The sequence below is a fragment of the Apodemus sylvaticus genome, chromosome 5, assembly GCF_947179515.1.
Source record: "Apodemus sylvaticus chromosome 5, mApoSyl1.1, whole genome shotgun sequence".
NCBI lineage: Eukaryota > Metazoa > Chordata > Mammalia > Rodentia > Muridae > Apodemus > Apodemus sylvaticus.
In genome coordinates, this window is record NC_067476.1 from 86836357 (window position 1) to 86854073 (window position 17717).

Here is a 17717-nt window from a genome sequence, read left to right on the forward strand (position 1 = left end):
ACCGGGCTGGCGCACACAAGGTTAGCCTGGGCGCCCAGGCCCTGGGTCCATGCAAAAGCCTGGGAGGCCAAGGTCCGAGCAAAGTTCCCCTCAGGCGCTGACTGTCAACGGGTCCGCCAGGTGACCAGGATGGCGGGCGTGCGCGCTTGCGCTCCCCGAAAGTGCCGGGAGAGTCTGCTGGGCTAACAACCTCCTGGGCGGGTTGACACACAGATGGCCCACCAATCTGCCCAGTTCTTGGGGTCAGTCCAGGGCCTGTTGGGGCCTAGACCCCCGCTTTGTTAGCCTCAGGCTATGCTTGTTAGCTGTCTCTGCCCTCCTGAGCTCTCTGGGTCCTGTAGGCAAAATGGCGGCGCACGCGCCGGCCAGGGCAAAAAAACCTGCTGGCTGGGTTGGCACCCCGATGGTCCCCCAAACAGCCCAGGGCCTGGGTGCAGGCCAATGCTTGTCAGGCTCAGACCCCCGCAATGTTGGCCTCGGGTTATGTTTGTGTACCTCAGTCTGTCCGATCTCTCTGGAGTCTGAAACCAAGATGGAGGTGAGCCTCTCCTGACTGGCGGGAGGCCGAGTTCTGAAGTGGCTTCCGTGCTGCAAAAGGCACCGCAAATCCGCAGCTGCTTGCCGCCCGGCTGGTCAGTGACGGTCAGTGGTTGTGGGCGCAGGGCCTAACTGGACCCTGTGTCGCCTTGGTTCCACTGCCGATGGCCCTTCAGCTGGACCAGCCACTGCTGCACTGCTGCCACCGCCGCCGCTGCCGAGAAGTTAAAGGTCTTTTCAAGCTCTACAAAAGATTACTCTGCCTCTCTGACTGTTCCTCTCACTCTTTCAGAATTTTCCTCCTGGTCCCTGTTTGTCCTCTTTTGACAGCTTTTCTTTCAGTGGATTTGTGTTCTTTGCTGTCCACTCGATGATTCTGTGCATCTCTTTGCACATTTGCCCTAGGCTCAAGTTTTCAATGCACCCCTCAGTTCTCTCTTTCTCTTTTCTGTCCTCTCTTCCTTCACCTTCTTCCTCTTCCTCCCTCTCTCTCTCCTTCCCTTCCTCTCTCAGCTTCCTCGGGATTTTATTTTATTTCCCAGGCTAGCTTTGAATCCCCAGGCTTAAGCTGTCATCTTACCTCAGCCTCCCAAAGCACTGAACTACCACACCGATTCTTCTTCTGTTTGTTTTAAACTGCTTGGAAGCCATCTCTCTGTGATTTATTATAACATCTAAGGTAACTGGTCACATTCTAGAGTTTGCACTTTTCCATTTTCTCCATACCTGAAACAAAGAAGGAAGCAAAAAGTCACTAGTCTGAAAATGGTGACTTGGATAGATTCCATCTGATGAAGAAAATCTGGGAGCTCTTATGGGTGGGTGCACAAAAGCTTAGGACATGTCTTTTGCTTTAAGTGGGGTTTCTAGAGTGATTCCTGGAAGACTGCAGGTTTATAGCTGGGAAAGGAGAGAAGCCTTAAGCAAGCATTGTTAATCATGTAGGAATTCTTGATTTCAACTGGCTTCAGTCAGAATCCTGGATGAGGGTCTTCTTTCTGCTTCCATAGTCCTGTTCAACCCCTGTGTTTCTGACCTGCCTCACACTCATGGCCTCCTGCTGGGGCTAATACATGATAGCCAGCTAGCTAGTGTTCTTTCTCTAGAGTTCCTCCACTCTTTTAAACAAACTAATTTATTAGGCTACAAGTTTAAGGCAGCCGTTGTCACTTGACACAGAGTAAGTACTTGGTAGATGTAGAAAGAAATGTTCAACTAAGTATTTTTCTTTTGCCCACCAACTTGAATCTCAAGCTATGAAACATTTCCCCTTTACCTATCTATGTATTCAACATTATTTCCTAGTTTCCCCTGCTTCTTGCTTTTTCTTTCCTGTACCTCTCCTATCCTTGAGATGTAGTAGCTATTCCTGGTTGTCAACTTGACTATCTGGAATGAGCTACAATCTAGAATTAGAAGACTGGCCTGTGATCTTAATCTAAAGGCTGGGAGATGGCTGACCTGGATCTTGGCTTGGAGATCTTGAGGCATAGTGGCTATGAATCCCAGAAGATTAAGACTGGGAGATGGCTGAGTTCAAGGTCATCTGGGATAAAACAAGTCCCAGATCCAGGTTTGGTGGTACATACCTTTAATCTGGGCCACACCTTCTGTTGGAGACCTACATAAGGACACTGGAAGAAGGAAGATTCACTCTCTCTTCCTTGGCTTGCTTTGTGAGACTGAACAACTGCTAGATCCTTGGACTTCTATTCACAGCTGCTGACCACTGTTGGGAGTTAGATTACAGACTCTAAGTCATCAACAAATTTCCTTACTATATAGAGGCTACTCATAAGTTCTTTCTGTGACTCTAGAAAATCCTGGCTAATACAGATGTCCTTTTAATTTTTTTACACAAAAGTATTAAATGGAGTTGGATCGAGAAAAATAAGACACATTGGGGTTGGTAATGGAAAAGTTTAATGGGGAATATGTTTACATAATTGTTGACAGAGTTAAGAAAACAAAGGGTGGTGAAGCATCCTATAGATAAAAGTAGAGGGAAAAATGCCAACCATTGTTACAACCTAAGGGGCAGGGACTAGAACAGTGGTGTCAGCTTTACTTTTTTTAAAGCCCACTTTTTTATTTTCTCTAGAGTTCCTCCACTCTAAAAACAAAAATATTCTTTGTTTACATTCCAAATGATTTCCCCTTTCCCGGGTCCCCCCTCCCCATAAGTCCCATAAGCCATCTTCCCTCTGCCTGTTCCCCAATCACCCCCTCCCATTCTTCTGTTCCTCCCATTCTTCATTCCCCTACAATGCTGCATCAAGTCTTTCCAGGTCCAGGGCCCTCTCCTTCCTTCTTCTTGGGAATTATTTGATATGTGAGTTGTGTCTTGGGCATTCAGAGCTTCTGGGCTAATATCCACTTATCAGTGACTGAATTCCATGTGTGTTCTTTTGTGAATGAGTTGCCTCACTTAGGATGATATTTTCCAGCTCCAACCATTTGCCAAAGAATTTCATGAATTCATTTTTTTTTACTGAGTAGTATTTCATTGTGTAAATATACCACATTTTCTGTATCCATTTCTCCACTGAGGGACATCTGGGTTCTTTCCAACTTCTGGCTATTATAAATAAGGCTGCTATGAACATAGTGGAGCATGTGTCCTTATTGCATGCTAGGGAATCCTCTGGGAGTGGATAGCCCAGGAGAGGTATAGCAGGGTCCTCCGGAAGTGTCATGCCCAGTTTTCTGAGGAACCGCCAGACTGATTTCCAGAGTGGTTGCACCAACTTGCAATCCCACCAGCAGTGGAGTACTGTTCCTCTTTCTCTACATCCTCGCCAACACCTGCTGTCTTCTGAGTTTTTAATCTTAGCCATTCTGACTTGTGTGAGATGAAATCTCAGGGTTGTTTTGATTTGCATTTCCCTAATGACTAATGATGTTGAACATTTCTTAAGGTGCTTCTCAGCCATTCGAAGTTCTTCAGGTGAGAATTCTTTGTTTAGCTCTATACCCCATTTTTTTTTAAATAGGGTTATTTGGCTCTCTGGAGTCTAACTTCTTGAGTTCTTTGTATATATTGGATATTAGCCCTCTGTCGGATGTAGGGTTGGTGAAGATCTTTTCCCAATTTGTTGGTTGCTGTTTTGTCCTTTCAACAGTGTCCTTTGCCTTACAAAACTTTGTAATTTTATGAGGTCCCATTTGTCAAGTCTTGATCTTGGAGCATAAGCTATTGGTGTTCTGTTCAGGAACTTTTCCCCTGTGCCCATGTCCTCAGGGGTCTTCCCCAGTTTCTTTTCTATTAGTTTTAGTGTGTCTGGTTTTATGTGGAGATCCTTGATCCATTTGGAGTTGAGCTTAGTACAAGGAGATAAGAATGGATCAATTTGCATTCTTCTGCATGCTGACCTGCGGTTGAACCAGCACCATTTGTTGAAAAGGCTATCTTTTTTCCACTGGATGGTTTTAGCTCCTTTGTCAAAGATGAAGTGACCATAGGTGTGTGGGTTCATTTCTGGGTCTTCAATTCTATTACCTGCCTGTCACTGAACCAACACCATGCAGTTTTTAACACTATTGCTCTGTAGTACTGCTTGAGGTCCAGGATACTGATTCCCCTAGAAGTTCTTTTATTGTTAAGAATAGTTTTAGCTATCCTGGGTTTTTTGTTATTCTAGATGAATCTGTAGATTGCTTTTGGCAAGATGACCATTTTTTTCCTATATTAATCCTGCCAGTCCACGAGCATGGAAGATTTTTCCATTTTCTGAGGTCTTCTTCAATTTCCTTCTTCAGAGACCTGAAGTGCTTGTCATACAGATCTTTCACTTGTTTGGTTAGAGTCACCCCAAGATACTTTATATTGTTTGTGGCTATTGTGAAGGGTGTCATCTCCCTAATTTCTTTCTCAGCCTGCTTATCCTTTGAGTATAGGAAGGCTCCTGATTTGCTTGAGTTGATTTTATAACCAGCCACTTTGCTGAAGTTGTTTATCAGCTGTAGGAGTTCTCTGGTGGAGTTTTTTGGGTTTCTTAAGTACACTATCATATCATCTGCAAATAGTGATAGTTTGACTTCTTCCTTTCCAATTTGTATCCCTTTGAGCTCCTTATGTTGTCTAATTGCTCTAGCTAGAATTCAAGTACTATATTGAAAAGATATGGAGAGAGGGTCAAAGCCTACTTTTAACAATAGTTCTTAAACACCTTAACCTCCCTTCCTGCCCACCACCCACCAGAGGTAGTAGAAAAGGAAGGTTATTAGGATACGGGGGAAGTGGACTCATTTAGAAAAGGTTCTTTGGAGCAAAATCCCATCTGTGTTGTCAGGTAATCAGCAGTTCAGCTCATAGGATTCAACAGCAACAGCTTGATTTACTCACAAATAATTCACAAAGATACCAGCAGTATAGTTCAGTAGTGTCGGATAGCAGCAGTGGTGGCACTACCTAGCAGGAACAACTAGGCCTCAAAAAAATCAGCATGAGTCAGCAGAAGGGTTAGTATCACCAGGGATGCCAGGATGAGTTCTTGATATGACTATCAAGGAAATGACTATCAGCGAAGACCTGAGACCATGAAGCATTGCAGAGCTAGCTATGCAAGCAAGCCCCTCTCACAGTCAGTCCTATTTATACTCCCTCCAAATATCATGTGTCCTCCACAGGCCTGGCCTTGCCTCATGCCTTGCCTCAGCATATGAGTATGTCTTAGCAAAACTCCATGTGAGTCTCTATCAGCTGACATCACTCTGCCATTTGGCCCGAGTCCATGAAGCCACCAGCACACCACCAGACGTTTTTTGGAGCATTTCTCCCTATGGAGTCATGATAAATGGAGCCCAACACACAGTGTAAGGTGGACTAATACATGCATGTTATTAGCAAAGAATCCTTCATCATGTGTCTTTTCACAGTGCTTGCTTTAGTAAAACGTTCTTTTACCTGTGCTTCAGCCAAAACATTCCTTCACGAGTCTGCCTTAGTGACATATCCTTTCACCTGTGCCCACTTCAATGAAACATTCCTTTACATGTGTGCTTTAGTAAAATGTCCTTTCAGTTGTGTCTGCTTCAAGAAAATACTCGTTCACATGTTTGCCCCAGCAAAACACCATCTGATGCAAAGAAACTAGAAGTTTGCACTGTGAGACTTTGAGAGAACTGTAGCTATGGCACAGAAGGTTGAGCTGTGAGTTCCTGAAGATGCAGGGTTGTTACTAGATTGTGTTCTATAGGGAGGCAGCTACTACACAGGTATTGCCCATAGATCTAACCCTACTGGGGTCCAAAGAACCCAGGATTTCCTGTTCTCCCAGAGATCAGTGATGTAGGACAGAGAGCAGTGTGGGAAAAGCATGGCAGGTAAGAATGGTCAAATGAAGGGTATGTGCCATCCACACATTTCTCTAATTCAAGTCTTGCTTTTGTCATCTAAACTTTTGTTTTGTTATATAATGAATTTTTATTTTATTTGTGTGTACACATGATTTGCCTCCAGGTACATGTGTGTGCCTGGTGCCTGAAGAGGTCTGACTAGGCTCCTATAGGACCCCTTGAAACTAGAGTTAGGGATATTTGTGAGATGTCATAAGGATGCTAGATTGGACCTGGGTCCTTTGCATGAGCATCAAGTGCTCTTCACAACGGAGCTCTCTCCAGTCCTGTTTAGTTACTTTAGTACAAGCTGAGAGTTCTCATTTGCCAGACGGTGAATTGCCTGCTGCTTTTCTAAGAAAAACCCTACTGCTAAATCCACATGATTATGCAATGTGCATGTCCAAAAGTAGTGTGTGAACCTAAGACTAATACTCCTAGGTTTTGAACGGGGATTTACACAGAACTATCTGAAGCTGTGGCATGTAGAGCTGAGGCATCCAGTTTGGTGGAATCCCTGAGTTTCTTTTGAAGCCCACATTCTTGGGCTTCTCCCCTGGCTGTACTTTCCAACATTTGGTATTGGCCTCTTATCTCATCTATGAGTGTTAGGGTTCCTTAGGACACAGTTATTTGTTAGCTTCTGTCTTTCAAAAACTTTTTTCCATAAAGGACCTTGATAGATTAGTAAAATTTCGTTGGGCATTCACTCCACCATGAGATCTTTTTCATCAAGGGCTCAGTCTGTAAGTTAGAAGTGTCACTTTGCAGCGAGCTGAATTGAATGTATAGATTAGATCCACATTTAAAGATTTGGAAATAATCATGAAAATATCTTGCTTTATTGAAATATATATATACATACTGAATTTGCTTTTTGTTTCTTATGCTAAGGAACTAAAGAAAGCAGCTTCAGAGTTGATTAGGTCCAAGGTCACATGTCAGCATAAGATGGAGGAAGAAAATTTAGATCTAATAGTTAAAGAACAAAAATATGAAGAGCTCCGAGAAAGACTCAACATGGTATTTGGTTCAATTTATTTAAGTTTACCAAAACTATGAGAACTCAGTATTATTGCATAAAATATTTCTTGTTTGTAAGTTAATAGAGTAAAAATAATATATCAATATTTTCAAAATTATTAGATTTTTTGTCATTTTTTTGTCATTAGCAAAAACAGTTCAAAATTTGGTCATAACAATTTTAATCCCACTCAAATGTTGCTTCAGGTGATTTTATGGCACAATTAAAAAATAATTATATATTTATTTTATGTATATGAGTACACTGAAGGTGTACTGATGGCAGTGAGCTATCATGTGGTTGCTGGGGATTGAATTCAGGACCTCTGCTCACTCTGGCTGGTCCCACTTGCTCCATTAAAGATTTATTTATTATTATATGTAAGTACACTGTGTTTGTCTTCAGATGGACCAGAAGAGGGAGTCAGATCTCATTACAGATGGTTGGGAATCACCATGTGGTTGCTGGGATTTGAACTCAGGACCTTTAGAAGAGCCGTCAGCTCTTTTAACTGCTGAGATATCTCTTCAGCCCCTAAATAACATTTAAGAGAAGAAATTTTATAGTTTTAACATTTGTTTGCACTAGACTACACTGAGCTTTTTAATTCACTGGAGCCAATGTCTCATCATAAACATAGCTACTGAATTGAATATAGAATTTACTGAATTTTACATTATAACTTTAAAATTCTTCAATTTTAAGGAATTAGAATTAAATAAGAAAATTAATGAAGAGATTACCCACCTTCAAGAAGAAAAACAGGTAAGCCAGTTATCACATATTTTTGGAGTTAGTTAATATTTCAAAAAAACAGTAGTGGGAAGTAGATGTGGAATGATATTTGCCTAGCTGTGGAATAGGTGTTCAGCTAACATGTCCTAAGTGGAAATATTTATGTATTTCGAGCACACAGACACATACATACACACGCCATGTGTTATTTTAGGACAGTTTCTTCTCATTTGAATCTATTCTTCTAATTAAAGAATAGTTTGTGGAAACTACAGTTATTTTAAAAATAGATTTATCTTATGTATATGAATGTTTTGCCTGCACCACGTTTATGGACGTTGGATCTGCTGGAATTGAAGTTACAGATGGTTGTGAGCTCTCATGTGGGTGCCCGGAACCAAACCTAGGTCCTCTGCAATAGCAACAAGTGCTCTAACCTTCGGGCTGTCCCCCAGCCCCTCTTCTTCTTCAGTCTTTTCTCTTTTTTGCTTTATCTCCATTTGATTGGTGACAGCCTGGTCTGTAGAATCATTTTATAATATTATAGTTCATGCAACATTTTCCTAGTGATATATTCCTCACTGTTGGGTGAGTAAGGCAACAAGTTTATTTCAGTTTTGAACTTTTTACCTTATTCAGTAATGTCTTATAATCTGTGACCCATTTCAAAAACTTATTACGTGACTTTTAGAAATAATACTTGATAGACATTTGTGTAACAGTAATCATTTTAGATAGTAGATTATAGAAGTACTATTAGCTTAATACATAATATGAAAATTAAGCTATAACAGTAGCTTAAAACCAGAAATATATTTGAAGAACAAACTTAGAAACATGATATATTTTTATGTTTTTGAAGGATATCATCATTTCTTTTCAACATATGCAGCAATTACTTCAGCAAGAAACTCAAGCTAATACTGAAATCAGTGCAGAATTGAAGATGCTAAGAGAAAATAATCAGGTTATATACATATATTTAATATTTATTTTATGTAAATTTTTATTTAATATGCTTCCCTTGTTTAGTTGCATTTAAGTATCTTGTTCTGTCATTTAATTTTATTTATTTTATTTATTTATTTATTTGTTTATTTTGGTTTTTCAAGACAGCGTTTCTCTGTATAGCCCTGGCTGTCCTGGAACTCACTCTGTAGACCAGGCTGGCCTTGAACTCAGAAATCCGCCTGCCTTTGCTTCCCAAGTGCTGGGATTAAAGGTGAGTGCCACCATGCCAGGCCCTATCATTTAATTTTAAAAGTCAAGATTCTAGATTCCTTCACTAATATAGTACAAAGTTTGTCAAGTATCACATTAAAAAAGAAGACATTATCATCTATCATCACCATCATTTTATAAGACAGGACATTAAAAATATATGTGTTTTAAAGCTATAATCTCAGGATAAAGGACCGATCATTATAAGGAAAGTCATGTAATGACATTTGCCTGTGGACTAGTGGGAAGTTTGATGTGGGTCAGTGCTTAGCTGCAGACTGATGTCTAGGAACGACTGATATATAGCAGAACAAAATATTAGTGCTGAGCTGTTGCTAAGGATTCCACTGCTTAGATATGGCAAGTGTTTTCTTGAGCAGCACTCTGATTCCACCTGCACTAAAAGGGATCATTGCTCTTGGTAACGGCTGGTGGTTTTCAGTGCTCTGCAGTTATGCTGTCATCCGTCGTACGCTTTTAGAAGTGAATTTAGAAAGAACATAGACAGCTAAATTCCAGTTGTAAGTTTAGTTATGTTTCTATAGTCATCGTATTAAGAGTAATCTTTATATTTTATTCTTGTTATTGTATTTTTACTGTATTAACTAGAACATTTACTAGTTTTTGAAAATTGAAGGATTTAGCAATTGATTTGTGTGATCTATTACAATATCCATTTTTACAATGTTTTTCAGATTTGGTAATTCAGCATTGTTGGAAATAATAACATATTTTCATGTGTGTTTATATTATGTACAAGTTTATATTCCTGATAAGGTATAACTTCCATAAAGACAGCAACATTGTAGCTGAAGGATCATAAACACACTAGATCGGGTCAAGCATGCAGGAGGGCTTTACTAAGTGTTTTTAAGCCAATAAGTTGTGTGGCATGAATAAGCTTGAGCTCTTCCCAAGTTAGAGACTACCTCGTTATGACTTCCAGCTTAAGATGATTAATTTAACCTACATTAATTTTTGCCACCTTTTGAAAATGCTGTAAAATGGCAATAAATCTATAAGAACATGAAAATGATGAAAAAAGCATAAAAGGCCAAGCTTTAAACGTGAACAAGATGGACAATGTGCAGAAACAGGAAATAGAAACCTAATCAAAGTTATGGACATGAGGCTTGTGATATGACTGAGTGGTAGGGTCCTTGCCTAGCATTGTAAATTTTATGTCAGATTGATACATGCTAGAGTCATTTTGGAGGAGGGAACTCCAACTGAGAAACATGCCTGCCCTAGCCTGGCCTGTGGGCAAGCCTGTGGTACATTTTCTTAATGTATTGATGTGGGAGAGCCCAGCTTACCATGGACAGTGCTACCCCTCAGCTGTTTGCCCTGGATGCTCTAAGGAAGCTGGCTGAGCAGGCCATGAGGAATAAGCAAGGAAGCAGCCTCCTTCACCACCTCTGCACCAGTCCCTACCTCCAGGTCCCTGCTGGGTTGGACTCCTGATCCGACCTCATGGATGATGAGCTGTGGTTTGGAACTTCATAATAAACCATTTCCTCCTCACGGTGGTTTTGGTCACAGTGTTTTCTTACAGGAATAGAAAGCCTAAGACAGTGAGACACTGGATTATATCTACACACCAGTTAACAAACAAAACTAAACCCAGAAATGGTCAGGAATTATAGTATCCTGTGTCTTTTGAAGTGGGATATGCAGTTGAAAAATCCAGATGAGAACATCTGTGAAGACTATTGCAACCCCAGATTCCTCCTTCCACCCCACAGGAGGTGGCTCTCCCCTCTTGGGGGTGTACAGTTGGAATCTGAGAGAAAGATGAGGTTGAAAGGGATCTAGTAATGTACTGCAGCCCCCTTACTGTTAGGAAATGATTGTCAAAATAGTAGTGGCCTGAGATTAATCATGTCTCTAGCAGAAATGGCAACTATTGTAAATTCTTCTTTCTCTTCCTACTTGTTTCTGTCAGCCCAACTGTACTTTCTACCACTCTTTCCCTTCCCCCTTTCTTTCTTTCCTTCTTTTCTCCTCCTTCTCTTCATCTGACCTCCCTTTCTCTTTCCTCTATCAGTACATTACTGGAAACATTATAGTGAAAATACCCTGTGTACTGGCTGGTTTTGTGTGTCAACTTGACACAGGCTGGAGCTATCACAGAGAAAAGAGCTTCAGTTGGGGAAGTGCCTCCATGAGATCCAGCTGTGGGGCATTTTCTCAATTAGTGATCAAGTGGGGAGGGCCCCTTGTGGGTGGTACCACCTTTGGGCTGGTGCTCTTAGGTTCTATAAGAGAGCAGGCTGAGCAAGCCAGGGGAAGCAAACCAGTAAGAAACATCCCTCCATGGCCTCTGCATCAGCTCCTGCTTTCTGCCTGCTTGAGTTCCAGTCCTGACTTCTTTTAGTGATGAACTGCAACATGGAAATGTAAGCTCAATAAACCCTTTCCTCCCCATCTTGCTTCTTGGTCATTGTGTTTGTGCAAGAATAGAAACCTTGACTAAGACACCCTGCCAGTGTAGTTCTCCCAGTTACAGGACAACTATTCTAATCCCCAGGTAAGTGAATGGGAGATTCCTTTCTGAGGAAAGTAACATTCCCAAAAGGGAAGAAATTAGTTCCTTCAGTTAATGTTTTCTGAAAGAAATAGTTAAGCCAGAACTTCCCACAATGAAGTCTAGTGTTTGACCATCTTGTTAATACCTCATTCTTAAGTACAAACACATTCCTAAGGATTACTGGACACTTGAAGAAAATCTCTCATGTGAAAAGCAGACAAAAATAGCAGTTTAAAAAACACATAAAACCAAGACTGCTTAAAGGAAATATGCTTACTAATCCACAGAACAAGAATTAGAAATCCATAAACACAGAATAAGATAAACTTATTCTCAAAGATAATGTTGAGGTAGTTGTTTCAGTATATTAGATAGTAGGATCAATAGACGCATGGGTAGAACTGGAAAGTAGCTCAGGTGGTGAAGTGCTTGTCATGCAAGCATGAGGACCTGAGTTAAATACCCTGCCTGCAACCACTAAAAACCCAGCTGAGGTTCTGTGAGCTTCCCAGTGCTGAGAGGCAGAGACAGGCAGATCCCTGGGGCTTATTTTACATGGTAGATGCTCTAGTTTAATGAGAGTTGCTGTTTCTAAAACAACAACAAAGCAATAACAAAATCCCCATCTGAGCCTGAAGAATGATACCTGGAGTTGACCTCTGGCCTACACACACACACACACACACACACACACACTGCACACAAGGGAAGAGGTTGAAAATGAGAGAAAAAGAATTAGAGACTCAGTCTGAGTAGTCTGGTATGTTTCAGAGAAAGGGAGAGAACCAAGAAGAAGGAAAAAGAATGATCAAAGAAACAATACAAAAAGTTTTCACAAGCCTGAGGGATATAAGTTAATTTTGCCTAGTATCAGTGTATATCATTGTAAAATATTCATTACACATAAAAAGACTTTTTTTTTGAGAGAGGGTCTCTCTGTATAGCCCTGGCTGACCTGGAACTCACTCTGTAGACCAGGCTGGGCTCGAACTCAGAAATCTGCCTGCCTCTGCCTCCCAGGTGCTGGGATTAAAGGCGTGCGCCACCACTGCCCAGCTAAAAAGACTTTTAAAACTGCAGAAAAGTATGGCACGGAAAGAATTAGGAGTTGGAATAACACATCAGCCTTAGCTTTCTCATTGACAAAACTGGAGGGTAGAAAAAAAATAGAGTTGTGTCTGTAGAGGTTGGGAGGAAATCACCAAAGTAGAGTTTTGCAATTTCTCAGTAGCTATAGGGGGCCCCAGAAACAGTTACCATTCATGCCTGCTTAATCATGATACAACAGTTTGCTGTACCCCAAAAAGGAAGTAAAGGAAGAACGTGGTAACCATGAGATCTAGGAAACAGGGGACTGCAAGAGAGGAGGGAATCTTCACTGATAACCTGGCATCAACGGAGAATAATAAATCAAGTTGTAATGGAAGGGTAGAAGGGTTCCAAAAATCTGCAACAGAATGCCTGAAGGAAGCCATATTTTTTTAGATAGGTATGAACCAGAAGGAATTGAGAAAACACCTAATACACACTGTTTTAAAAACATGATGCTGTTGGTCATTTATTGTTAATGTGACTGTGGTATGTTCTCTCATCTCTTTCCTAATCATTGATCTACTTTCTAAAATAGAATGTCTTAGGTTTTTACTGCTGTGAACAGACACCATGACCAATGCAAGTTTTATAAAAGACAACATTTAATTGGGGCTAGCTTACAGGTCCAGTCCATTGTCATCAAGGCAGAAGCATGGCAGCATCCAGGCAGGCATGGTGCAGGAGGAGCTGAGGGTTCTACATCTTTATCCAAAGGAAGCCAGAAACAGACTGGGCACGCTCAGGCATCTAGGAGGAAAATCTCCAAGCCCATCCCCACAGTGACACACTTCCTCCAACAAGGCCACACCTTCTAATAGTGCCACTCCCTAGGACTAGCATATACAAACCATCATATAGAGTATATTGCCCATATAAATAGATACTGTAAAAAGATATTGAAATATTAAAATACTGTGTCTATTAATTTTTAAACCATATTTTAAAACTGCCTGATTATTACACGTAACCATGGATTAAGAAAATGTGTATTATGTGAAAGTGTTCACATTCTGAAATAGGGCAATTAGAATGGGTATTATTTAGATATTTCAAAGTGCATAACTCCTATTGAGACAGAGAAGAATGTTCTTATCATAAGTTACAAAATGCTTTTTTTAGATGTGTTGCCCGAATTTCACAGATATATTTATACATTGATATTCTAGATGTGTCTACAGCCATACCACCCTGAACACGCCTGATCTCATCTGAAATTCTAGATGTAATTAAGAACTCTTTAGAAAGACTGTTCTTAATACTTTTAAATGAGATGAATCTATATTAATGTTATATATTATAGTAATAGTATGGGAAGTAAATGAGATAGTTCACATTTTAAAAAAGCTAATTACAGAACAGTTAAGTATGTGTGACAGGGTTCTCAGATGTATGTGGAAGATGTTTTGTGTGCTTTTCTGCAGTGAGTAGTATGATTACAGAAACATGTAAAGGGTTAACTCTGGGGAGAAAAACTCAGAGAGGTCATTTCCACCTTTCCCTTTTATATTGTATTGTGTGGCTAGGAATTTTTATCAAGTGGACCTGGCTTTACAAATGAATTAAATGATAAGATGATTTAAATGAATTAAATTAAAATTCTAGATGTATATGATATATAGATACCTTTTTTTTTCAGTTTGAAATACAAGTAGATAGAAAAGAAACAACAAAATTAGTGATTCTTAGTTCCAAAATTCTAGTATTAGAAAATACTTGGCAGTATTTTTTATTCTTAAAAAAGTTTTTTTGAAGCAATGGGATAGAGTGATTCTATAACATTAATTCAATGAAGTAACTAAATGATGTGTTAAATAAGTTAGCCTGAAAAGTATTAATTTGAAATTAGAATTGTTTTTTAAGGTTTTCTAGCCAGTTAACTTCTAAAATAAACAGATAAAAACACCCTATGGTAGTTAAAATCTTTAGAAGGTTAGGCTGGATTATGCTACAGTTCATGCTTTCAACGCTGTACTTTATATTACTTTTTCAGTACATTAAAACTTATGCAGTGAAACTGAATAATGGCAATGTTTTTATGCCCTTTTATAGCCGTTTCTTCATCATAGCCTCCCCCTATTTCTTGTTAGCTAAACTCTAAGCACCTTTCTGTTAATTTATGAAAATTATTGTTGAGGTAGCACATTACCAGTGATCTGCATGGCACTTTCAGCATGTTCCACGTAAAGGTCTGAGCAACATAAAACACATCAAAATTCATTAATGTGGTATTGATTATTTTTTGGATAATTAATTTTATTGCAGACCCTTGAAAGAGATAATGAGCTGCAAAGGGAGAAGGTAAAAGAAAATGAAGAAAAGTTCCTTCATCTTGAGAAGGAACATGAGAGAGCGCTAGGAACTTGGAAGAAACATGTAGGTTTCTTTAATATTTATAAAATTCTAAGGTATTTTAAATATTTACAGACATTTAAAATAACTATTGAATGCTAAGAAAATACTACAAAATAGATAAGTCAGACACATTTTGTTCTTGCAATCATATTTTATCCAAAGTAAGTATATTTTTAAAAACTAAATTTAATAAAATTCCCTTTGATGTTTTCATGCATAGAAGACTATCTGTGTATGAGTTTTATACATACATATAATGCAAATGTGATGATATAGAATAGCTATTAATATGTGACAAAGAAATTAATTTGCATTTTAAAAAGTGATTGGGTGTGTCGTAGTGAATTAGAATCCTATGTAAGCCATGGTAGGTGAGCAGAGCCTCAGGAGTTTTGTTGAGCTGTGTCAGAACTTGTGTGCAGGAGCTGATCGCTGTTTATCAATTATAAAATTGTATACTATAAATAGCTACTTCCTTTAACTCACACTTCTTTTACACTAAGTGCTAATTTTGATAAAATGTGTAAAACAGATGTAGAAAATGATGTAAATTCAAGTTGCAAAGCAAAATCTCACTTTAAAGAGTGATGGATCACAAAATTGTCTTTTCTTAGTATCAATTTTCATTGCCTTTTCAGTTCCTTAGAAAGGATTTAAAACAGTTGTTCTCAAGCTATGACATATAGAAAGCATGGTTTAATCACTCTTTAATAAAAGAACACACTAGAAAGTCTCTGTGGGTTTATAAAACTATGTTTTAGAAATATTTAATTTAGACTCTGTACTAATTATATTATTTCCTTTATTGTACTAATTTATTTGAATAAACATTTTAAAACATTTTTTGCAGATGTAGAAAATTTGATTATTTGTAACTATTAAGTTTTTCTAATTTATATTTTTAAGAGATCAACTTGGTCATTGATGGTTTTTGATATACGTTACTCAAATCTAAAGAAAAATATTCCATATTTATATCATGGTACTAAAAATTGGTTAATAATATCCACCAGTAAAATATATTATCAAGCAACAAGTCCAGTAAGCTCAGTTGCTCTGCCCTGCTTCCCACTCCCTCCCTTCTCATACTGTCTTTAAGGCTGTGGAAGCGGCTTTGAGGATTAGGGCTTAAAAGTAACAAGGAGCTGCGAACTAAATATAGAAAGCATGCTGGGAAAGGATCAGTTAAGCAGAACAATTTTCTCTTCTGAGAATACAACAATGGCCAACTTCCAAGAGCCAAAGAAAGAGATGGAGCATAGAGGAAATGGGGCTGGAGAGGTGGCATGTCTTGCAGGGGACCAGGTGTAGTTCCCAGCACCCACCTGGGGAAGTGAACAACCTCCTGCAACTCCAGGGTTCTGATGCCCAATTCTTGCCTCCATGAGCACACACACACATAAACACCTGAACAACACATTCTTTTCTTAGAAAAAAGAAAGGCAGTTTTATTGGTGAGGTTGTTGTTTGCAAGTGTAAATAAAATGGCTTTATCATAGGATTTTGAGATTCTGCAGTCATAAACTATAATAATTTTGTAGTACTAAACAAAATATGGTTGAGCTAAAAAAAAAAGCCTCTTTGGTTTTGTAAGGATTTTCTTAAATGGAGATCAGATCTATGTAGTCTGTGTGTTTGTTATCACATGTGAGCTTTCTATGGAAAGAGATCTCCAAAGAAAGTGATTGTGGGCTGCACAGGCAGTGGGTGCCCAGTTCCCAGGTGTAAATGTGAGCTGCCAGTGTCTGTGTAGCACTGAGCGGTGTACACCTGCAGCTGGTTCAGCTAGACTGCATGTGCAGTGTGAGGTGATGGAGATTTAATCAGCACAGGTGCAATTTTCGTATGATTTTCCGACTAGAAGTAAATCTTATTTGTAAGTAAGTTTTAGCAGTGCAGGCCCTTGGTTTATTTTGTATTTCTAGCTTGACCACTCTTTCCTGAGTTTGAAACTCTGCACTGAGTTGGGTAAGTTACTTAATCTTTCTAAGCCTCACAGTTTTCAAAAAAGTATAATTATACAATAACATTTCTGAAATACTTGTCACTATTTACAGTGTTACTTCTAAATAAGAATAGTTAATTTTGTTATTTTTACTTTTTTTATAACAATGTTTTCAGGTAAAGTTTATATACTTGCTTATTTTGGTTTAATTTTATTCAAGGTTGAAGAACTTAGTGGAGAACTGAATGGGATTAAAACTGAGCTCTCATCACTTAAGAAAGCTCATGTTAAGTTGCAAGAACATTACAACAAGCTATATGAACAGAAAAAAAATGAGGAATGTAAGAAGTTTCAGGTAAAATTTAAATATGTTTTGGGGTATTAACTGTTAAATTAGGACCATTGCTAGTGATTTTTTTTCCATTTTTAAGTTGCTCAGATTTTAACAAGTTAGTAAAGCCATATTGTTTGCTATACATTTTTATTTGGTGTTTCTGTGGAGATTAACATAAGGCTCAAGAATCTCTTGAATATGGATTTTTAATTGCCTCAGGACCATATTTGTTGAAAACCCTTTCTTGCCCAGTATGGTGGGGCACATCTTTAATTCCAGCACTCAGGAGGGACAGGCAGGCAGATCTCTTTGAGTTTGAGGCTGGCCTGGTTTACAAAGCAAGTTCCAGGACAGCAAGGACTATGCATAGTCTCTGTCTCAAGGAAAGAAGGAAGGAAGGAAGGAAGGAAGGAAGGAAGGAAGGAAGGAAGGAAGGAAGGAAGGAAGGAAGGAAGGAAGGAAGGAAAGGAGGGAGGGAGGGAGGGAGGAAGGAAGGGAAGAAGGAAGAAGGAAGGGGGAGGAAGGGAGGAAGGAAGGAAGAAAGGAAGGAAGGAAGGGAGGAAGGAAGAAGGAAGGGAGGAAGGGTGGAAGGAAGAAGGAAGGGAGGAAG

General features: G+C 39.2%; 1 protein-coding gene across 1 annotated transcript in view; it reads left to right on the forward strand.

Moving 5' to 3' along the window:
• Window positions 1-17717, forward strand: part of Ccdc73 (coiled-coil domain containing 73) — a 99152-nt gene that overhangs the window by 65974 nt on the left and 15461 nt on the right. Inside the window, exons 9-13 of the mRNA XM_052183131.1 lie at window positions 6769-6897; window positions 7604-7663; window positions 8496-8600; window positions 14739-14849; window positions 16994-17128. Coding sequence (XP_052039091.1) covers window positions 6769-6897; window positions 7604-7663; window positions 8496-8600; window positions 14739-14849; window positions 16994-17128 — 540 coding nt within the window. The remainder of the gene's footprint in view (window positions 1-6768; window positions 6898-7603; window positions 7664-8495; window positions 8601-14738; window positions 14850-16993; window positions 17129-17717) is intronic.